Raw genomic sequence first — 8,381 nt, forward strand, 5'->3', positions numbered from 1 at the left:
TTTGTTGGAGGATATTAGGAATGAACATAGACTGTCATGTTGTCTGACTGCAGATAGGATGTGTTATGTAACAATAACTGGGTGTGACCATGTGGAGAGGTTCTCATTAAGGGGTTGTCATTTTCACAATTGCCCAAATGATCCTGTTGAGTATTGTTGCTAGGTTATCCGAAAGGTAATATTATATTATTGGAGGAAATTATTTGTGAATAGTTAATACCATGTATATGGGACCTCCTGGCTTATTAGCGCTTTCCTTTTGTGTGGGTAATTCTGAATAAAAGAAGTCACTCAACCAGTTCATGTATTCTAAGTAAACGAAGATAAGACTTGGTTAGAATCCTTATTTATCTGTGACAACTTCCAACTGGTGACATTTTAGTGAACTTGGCAAATGGCCATGAATATAAATATTCATATTATTATAATCAGTCAAATTGTACATAAAATTGTATTTTAAATCATAAATATTCCAAGGCCATACTCCCTTCACCTATCAATATATAAATGAATGGAGATTAATTTATTGTATGAATTACATATAGAGTACTAAGTACTAAGTATATGCGTTACATTTCGCGCGCATGAAAGATGGGATTAAGGGAAATATTTTCATAACAGTTTCTCATAACTGGTTAAGGAAATCTGAAATGGCTTAATCTGTAGAAAGAATCAAATCTCACAGGGTAATATTCAACATGTTCATTACTTCATTAACGTCTTTCTTAACAGTCCAGAAGAATAGACGAAATCTGAAGTGAACTACATTGTTAAATAAGAGACGAAATTAAAAGACAATGTATTTTATTATAAAAAATATGCTTTCAGTACAACAGTTTATCTTAGTACTTGTCAAGATGAATCAATCCCAAACCTTCTCTTACTCTGTTATGACATATGTTATGTCAAAGTGGGACTTGTTATATTTACTTATTGTTGATATACATGTGTTCAGATTATTTAGAATCTAATTAGGCTAATTTTAACCCGCACGGTTGGTGTTACACATCAAGTGTCCACCACTCTTGTGTTTCTGCTTTACTGTTTCGCCCTCATGATCTAACGTTTCAACATTTCCGGACATAGCCATCCTCTTACACACAACAGATATTGTCTTTCAGTTCCATAGCCTGTGCTGGCTTAACCTTGACTTTATTAGTCTTCGAATGGTACGTCTAGTACACACACAAACAAACTTTGCCTATATAAGGAATGTAGCTGTCAGTGGATATTCCAGTCAGCTGACTTATTGTTGGTAAAATCTGTTTTCTTTAAGCAAATAGGAGGATTGTTAGTAACGAAAGATATACGATATACAACGAATGTCTTCATAACTATCACAAAGTCGTTCGACACTGACACCGCATCAAACCCTGTAGTGGACTTGACACAGTTATTTGCGCACCGATTATATAACTCCTACCGACAGGGTGGGGTGGTTGTTCAAAGCGAAACGGACAAACCCGTCTGTTGTCTAATAAATGCTGTGCGGCGCCTTTGATCTTGCCTCCAACCATACACCAAATAGTAGTAAACGATGATCAGGATGACCTGGAAATAAACACAATTCTGTCTTGCTGACAAGGCACCAAATCACCTATCATGCATTTTTGTTATGTATGTGTGCCCAGTGTATCCACAATTAACTAGAATTCTTCATATCTACAAATATAAATACAAAATAGATATTTACCCACAGCAAGTATTCATTTGCTAAATTGCATCAGTGTGGTTTAACAACACATGTACAATGCTTTATATTTCTTACGCTTGGTGGGGCAGACTGAAATTGAACATTAGGATAACGTCAGCAGGGATAAAAGAGGTCATAGGAAAGAACTTTATTTGCTGTTGTGGTCATACATAAATATTTGTAAGTTACATGGGGAGCAGGCTAGATTATTTACAGCTTTCAGCAATAAAGTGCAAATATTATGTTCAATAAAAGAAAACGTTGACAGATCTATAACACACGTTTTGTACTATTAAACAAACTGTGGACTTTTAATAAATTTTCGCTTATTGTAATAATATCTAGGTAACACATCATGTCTATCTCTGAAATCCACCAGCATAGTTGCTGTCAAACCTAAAAAACATATTCGGGGTGGTCAGTTTTGACTTTCCAAGCACCTTAAAGTGAGAATTTTCTTAAACTGTCAAAGCGATTGACCCTTCAATACAAGTATATAGCTGGAAGCTGTCTTTCGGACTGTTATGAGTTATGATGTATTTTATAATATTACTGGGGAATGTTCAAATCAATTACTATCCAGTTAATCCAACGTTCTAACTGTCAACTGTCTCAACAGGACCATAGGTTTGGTTATATATCTCCTCCCTGTCTCTATGTCTTAAGTTGTTAATTGGTAACTGCGGTCCAAATGTATCAACTTATTCATCTATTGTTGCAAACTTGACTGTTTAAAAAAATCTAATTGATCATGAACTATTCAGTCAGTCAAGCACCTGTATCAGAAACGTAAAACCAGCCATGTTTCATGTAGTCCCAAAATCTGGCAATTATTTCTTCGCTTTATCACTGAAAAATGCTGCTGTAACATGACATATAAACTTACTCACAGACGATATATTTTTCGCGAGAGTGAAGCACAATTTGATTAAAGTTTTATTAACAACTTCATTAACTATAATAATATTAATATTAAAATTCATCATCACTTGCCAAGTTTATGAAAATGTCACCAGTTGGGTGATGTCACAGATAAACAAGTATTCGAACTAAGTTTGATCGTCTTTGACACTCAGGTTTATCCCCACTTTGCCAGCAAACTGCAGAGGATTAACAGTGAGTGAGTGAGCATCGTTACTATGTTTATACAAGAACAGATGTCATGCCAAAAACGCTCACAGTATGTAGTGAGTAAACTCAACGGAGGATTTTACAAGTATCCATCACAACCTATGAAAGCTAACATGTGTATAAACTCAGTTCATTGAAATTTAAATAATAAAGGAACTTGCAGTTACGAGTTAACGAGTAATGAGTGAGATTATATATATATATATATATGACGCACCCTTGTGGTGGCCGTACCCTTGTATATCAAGGTTTTAAGTACCGATTTAAACACAGACGAGGTTCCCGTTCCTGCATACACTGCATGTCCAGCCTCCATCAACACCTCTAGTGATCTTTTCGCGATCCCAAGCCTTGCGCATAACTATTGTCATGACCTGGTTGAGTGACTTCGTCCCATCAACGTGAAGGATTACCCACAGAGAAAGAAAGGATTAAAATCACCAATAAATCTTATCCTAACGTAGTACCCCAACTTCCAAATGCCTCTCAATGAAGGATTAAAATCCTAAAGACATCCCATCTGCATGATATAAGTACTCACAACCTCTAATAATAAACTGTTACGTTTGGTTTTGGGGCAAATGTAAAAATCACAAACCCTAACGAGATTCTGTCTACATGGTCACACCCGGTGATTGTGAAGATCTCAAATTCCTTCAACAGTCAGACAACATGGCTGTTCATATTCATTTCCAACATCCTCTTAGAATTAATGTAAAAGTGTCCACACAAAACTTTCTTTTATTAATTCTTTCAAAATACAAAACAGAAAGTGGGGTGTGGGGAAATGGGACGTGAAATAATAAGACATTAGTAGTGGTGACGGCTATATCATTATTGTAATGTCTAAAGCATAAATTTGGCGAACGAAAAACGTTATATTTGCAATCAAGTGGAATGACTCATGAGGGCAAAATGAATATGTTTGCAATCCACAAACAATCATTTTATTAATGGCGAACACATACCAACCCGCGACAATCGTGTCAACACGGGGATTCCCCTAGAAATAAACTCGCATCTAAATTCACTACTGTTCTACTGTCAGCTAGCTGCAATGGCTAGACTGGACCCCTGTGGAATGGTTCATGCCATTAAAGTCTAGCAACCGAACGCTAAGTAAGACGGCCGACCTTGTATTTATGGTCTGGTGAACACAGCTCAATGGGGCGGTATTTGTTGAGATCAGAATACTGATTTGGTGATTATACAGGGAAACCTGAACGTTGTGCAGTACACAGACCAAGTGTTGCAGCCAGTAGTGCTTCCGTTCTTACAAAACCAACAGCAGGGGACATTGTTTCATCACGACAACGCCAGGCTCGCTACAGCAAGGCTGAGTCGGAACTTTCTAAACCAGCAGAACGTTGACGTTTTGCCCTGGCCTGCCCATTCATCCGATGTGAATCCTATTGAGTATCTGTGGGTCCATCTTGACGGACAGATTGCCACGTTATTAGCCTCCCGTCAACAGACAAGAACTGCAGCAGGCCCTGAGAGAAGAGTGGCAATGGATTCCAGGCCACATCATCAGAAGACTGATGTCATCGATTAGGCGGCTACATCGGCATGCACTGAGGCAGCTGGAGGTCATACACGCTTTTGAAGGCAACTGTGTCGACAATGAACTTGTAGTTTGTCTGACAATTTTTTGGTGACATTTCAGACAACTTTTGAAAATGAAATTTCTTACCCCACCATTGTTTACCCTGAGCTTACATTACCTGTGATTGCAAACTTTCATTCAGACTGTGGTTGATCAATCATCTGTTACCCTTCCCTAGATTATATAATAATTCACAACAAAACCTCTTCTTGTTATTTTTTTATCGATCATGGAACTCGACCTATACTTTCTTTTGCTGCCCAGTTTACATTTTAGTGTGATATGACAAATGGTCTTTGTCACCAATACACAATGTCTACCTAAAAATCAAGCGAAAAACAGGCTGGGCTCGGAAAACTGCACTGGTTTGAAATGTAAACAAAGCAAACTTCAGATTTTACACTGTAGCACTTTCTCATAGTTTGAGAGATCCACTCGTCTATTCGATGCATACATTGGCTCAATAAGCATACCAACCTATTCGATCAATATTTCTGCCGTTCACATTTTAGGCAGTATTGGACTTTTAATTTATACAATCAGGAAATTTAATAATCTACATCCCTGCGCAAGTATATTGTCGGGGGTAGACCCAGTACGTGCTGTGCAAGGCACAAGGGATTGTAACGCAAAAGTCACCAGCAAGATGTATATACCGTCACTAACGGGGTCAGTACTATTATACAACTATTATGTTTGCCTTACAAGCCCCTGTGGTGCGAGTGCAATCCTCGCACAATTCACTTTTTATGAAACCCACTGTGGTAGAATATCTTTATTTTTAAACCACAATTTCTCCTTGTTCCAATTATTTGTTTATTTTCTCGACATTTCGGCCTTTTTGTCGTTACTTCGATTATATTTTCGTAATTTCAGTAATTTTCTTGTTGCTTAAATAATCGAGTTTGTTTCTATCTTAATTTCGTTTTTTTTTTAAAATGTATTCTAAAAACTTGAAATTTCGAATTTGGACTCGTTATTTATTAATTGCTTAAAGTTATTTTCTTGCAACATCGTAATATTTTATCATAATTTTGAATATTTTTCTCATAAATTAAAAGTAGAAGTTTCGAGAATATAATTGAAATAACGAGAATAAAGTCGAAATTACGACAATATAATCAAAGTAACGAGAATATCAAAAAATCCAAATTGAGTAGTTCGATGCTCATAATCACTGGATTGTCTGGTTATGTACATACTGCCGTCAGATGTCTGGGAATTTGCTGATTGTGACGTTAAACAACAAACAAACATAGATGGTGTTTTGAAACCATGCCATGGATTAGCACGAGTCAACCGAGCTTATAGCTGTAATAGTCCAGTGATGATTCAGGGTTAGAATTGGTCTTGGCGGCATTCCTTGTACATTTGCCGCCAATGCAGCTCGACGAACCTCGGCTAAGTGTGAAGTCACAGAGTGCAGCGAGATGTAAATAAACAGTTTCTTGTCTGTTTCACGATTGGTTACAAACTCTTGACACATCATTATTAAGACAGACACATTTATATATTACGAGATGCAGTGTTCACCTTATAATCACACATCATCTCTTTTTACACTCAGTTAACAATTTTCTCACCTGATCATGCGGAGTTCCAAACAAAACAGATGACAAAATATCTCAAAATATTTTCAACAAGTTTTATTTCTATTCAAACACTACAAACATTCTCACCTAATCCGGGAATATAAAAGAAGACGACGTGAACGGCACACCACGTGACTTTCTCCACCACAGTCTACACAAACACAACACTGACGTCACTGAGCGCCACGGGACAGAAGCAGATTCTCCACTCGCGGATGTTTATAGAGTCTCGCCCAGAAGACCGCGGTCCGCCCCCGCTTGGTCCTGGCGTTGATGTCCACAACGTTCAGTGACAGCACATACTTCACCGTCTCCACATCACTACCAATACATGCGACGTGAAGGATGTTGTCATCGTTAAAGGTCAACACTGACACATCAGCTCCTTTCCTCACCAGGAGCTCCACCACTTCTCTGTGTCCCTTCCGTGCTGCCCACAGCACCGGTGTCCACCCATTCAAGTCTTTACTGTTGACGTCAGCCCGTCCTGCTGCCAGGATGCGCTTCACAGCCGCCACGTTTCCCCATATGCTGGCATCACGGAGGTCGCTGTCTGCTTGGGGGTCTGTACTTGCAGGAGTCGGTGTCGCTGAAACACAAAGTAAACTATGTACACATGTCAGACATCTAGATCTTACAGCACTATTGTTCACAACTTACTGTGAGGATATAAAACACATGATGTATTTTCTGAACATGCAACACATGCATGTCTGACACTAAGACGGTGATTGTCGAGAGAATGACTAGAGCTGGTGAGGATTTACACATGAGGTATTTACATCACCAGAATGTTTCTGTTATATCTTACAGTTCTAACACAGTTGTGTGTATGCCTGGGTAGTGGTTTGTCCACTACAAAATATCTGACATTGTCTCCACCCACCTCGTGTGTCAAATCTTTCAGTTCTAAAACAGTTGTGTGTATGCCTGGGTAGTGGTTTGTCCACTACAAAATATGTGACATTGTCTCCACCCATCTCGTGTGTCAGGTTTTTCTCTGTTCTAACAGAGTTGTGTGTATGCCTGGGTAGTGGTTTGTCCACTACAAAATATGTGACATTGTCTCCACCCACCTCGTGTGTCAGGTTTTTCTGTTCTAAAACAGTTGTGTGTATGCCTGGGTAGTGGTTTGTCCACTACAAAATATGTGACATTGTCTCCACCCACCTCGTGTGTCAGGTCTTTCAGTTCAAAAAAAGTTGTGTGTATGCCTGGGTAGTAGTTTGTTCCATTACAAAATATGTGACATTGTCTCCACCCACCTCGTGTGTCAAGTCTTTCAGTTCTAACACAGTTGTGTGTATGCCTGGGTAGTGGTTGGCCCACTACAATACATGTGTCATTGTCTCCACCAACCTTACAGTTCTAACACAGTTGTGTGTATGTCTGGGTAGTGGTTTGCCCACTACAATACATGTGACATTGTCTCCACCCACCTCGTGTGTCAGGTCTTTCTGTTCTAACACAGTTGTGTGTATGTCTTGGTAGTGGTTTGCCCACTACAATACACGTGACATTGTCTCCACCCACCTCGTGTGTCAGGTCTTTCAGTTCTAACACAGTTGTGTGTATGTCTGGGTAGTGGTTTGCCCACTACAATACACGTGACATTGTCTCCACCCACCTCGTGTGTCAGGTCTTTCAGTTCTAACACAGTTGTGTGTATGTCTGGGTAGTGGTTTGCCAACTACAATACACGTGACATTGTCTCCACCCACCTCGTGTGTCAGGTTCTAGAGGGATCCGAGACTTCCGTGTTTCCTCCTCTCTGCTCGTGGCTATGGAGACAAACAGGGTGGTTAGAATTGACTGAAACTCTACTTATGTGTTGACACATTCCCGTATACATATACATTTAACCACTGTGTGGTAAATATAAGAAATATGTTCCAGACGAACGGATATTTTCTTATAACGACAGAGCTTGCTGATGCTTCTGGTGACTTGACAAACTGTCCAATGTGCACACTGACACTATCACCAGTGGTCCACCGTATTCTCCCACGTACCGCGTAGCTCAGACTCCGGTGTCACCCCAGGGTTCAGTGCCTCCATCTTGGTCGGGTCACCGGAGGCTGCAACACTACTAATATACTGAACCGCAAAATAAGGTCACCATGGATAGATAAATGACGTTTTACACTTCATGATCAGTACCTACTACACTAGGCTTTCTGTGTAGATAGTACTTGTTGGTCTGATAGAGTACTGTCAACTTAAACACTGATTGAGTTACCATTAAGAGCAACGTTTCGATGTAGGTTCTTAGACCGTTATCAAGCAAGTGATATACAGAGTCTGGCTGGCAAGTATATAGACATGTGGAAGGCAATGTGTATACAGTAGAGTAGACATT

At 39.3% G+C, this 8,381-nt stretch overlaps 1 protein-coding gene across 1 annotated transcript; it reads right to left on the reverse strand.

Annotated features, from left to right (window-relative positions):
• Positions 1 to 6,195: 6,195 nt before the first annotated feature.
• LOC125379286 (integrin-linked protein kinase-like) lies at positions 6,196 to 7,002 on the reverse strand. The gene is made up of 2 exons (XM_048395555.1): positions 6,909 to 7,002; positions 6,196 to 6,611 (listed from the first exon to the last, which is right to left on the reverse strand). Exons 1-2 carry the CDS (start codon positions 7,000 to 7,002, stop codon positions 6,196 to 6,198), a joined length of 510 nt encoding a protein of 169 aa, XP_048251512.1.
• Between the last annotated feature and the right edge of the window lie 1,379 nt (positions 7,003 to 8,381).

The sequence above is a fragment of the Haliotis rufescens genome, unplaced genomic scaffold (assembly GCF_023055435.1).
Source record: "Haliotis rufescens isolate VD_foot unplaced genomic scaffold, xgHalRufe1.0.p SCAF_14, whole genome shotgun sequence".
In the NCBI taxonomy this organism is placed as follows: Eukaryota; Metazoa; Mollusca; class Gastropoda; order Lepetellida; family Haliotidae; genus Haliotis; species Haliotis rufescens.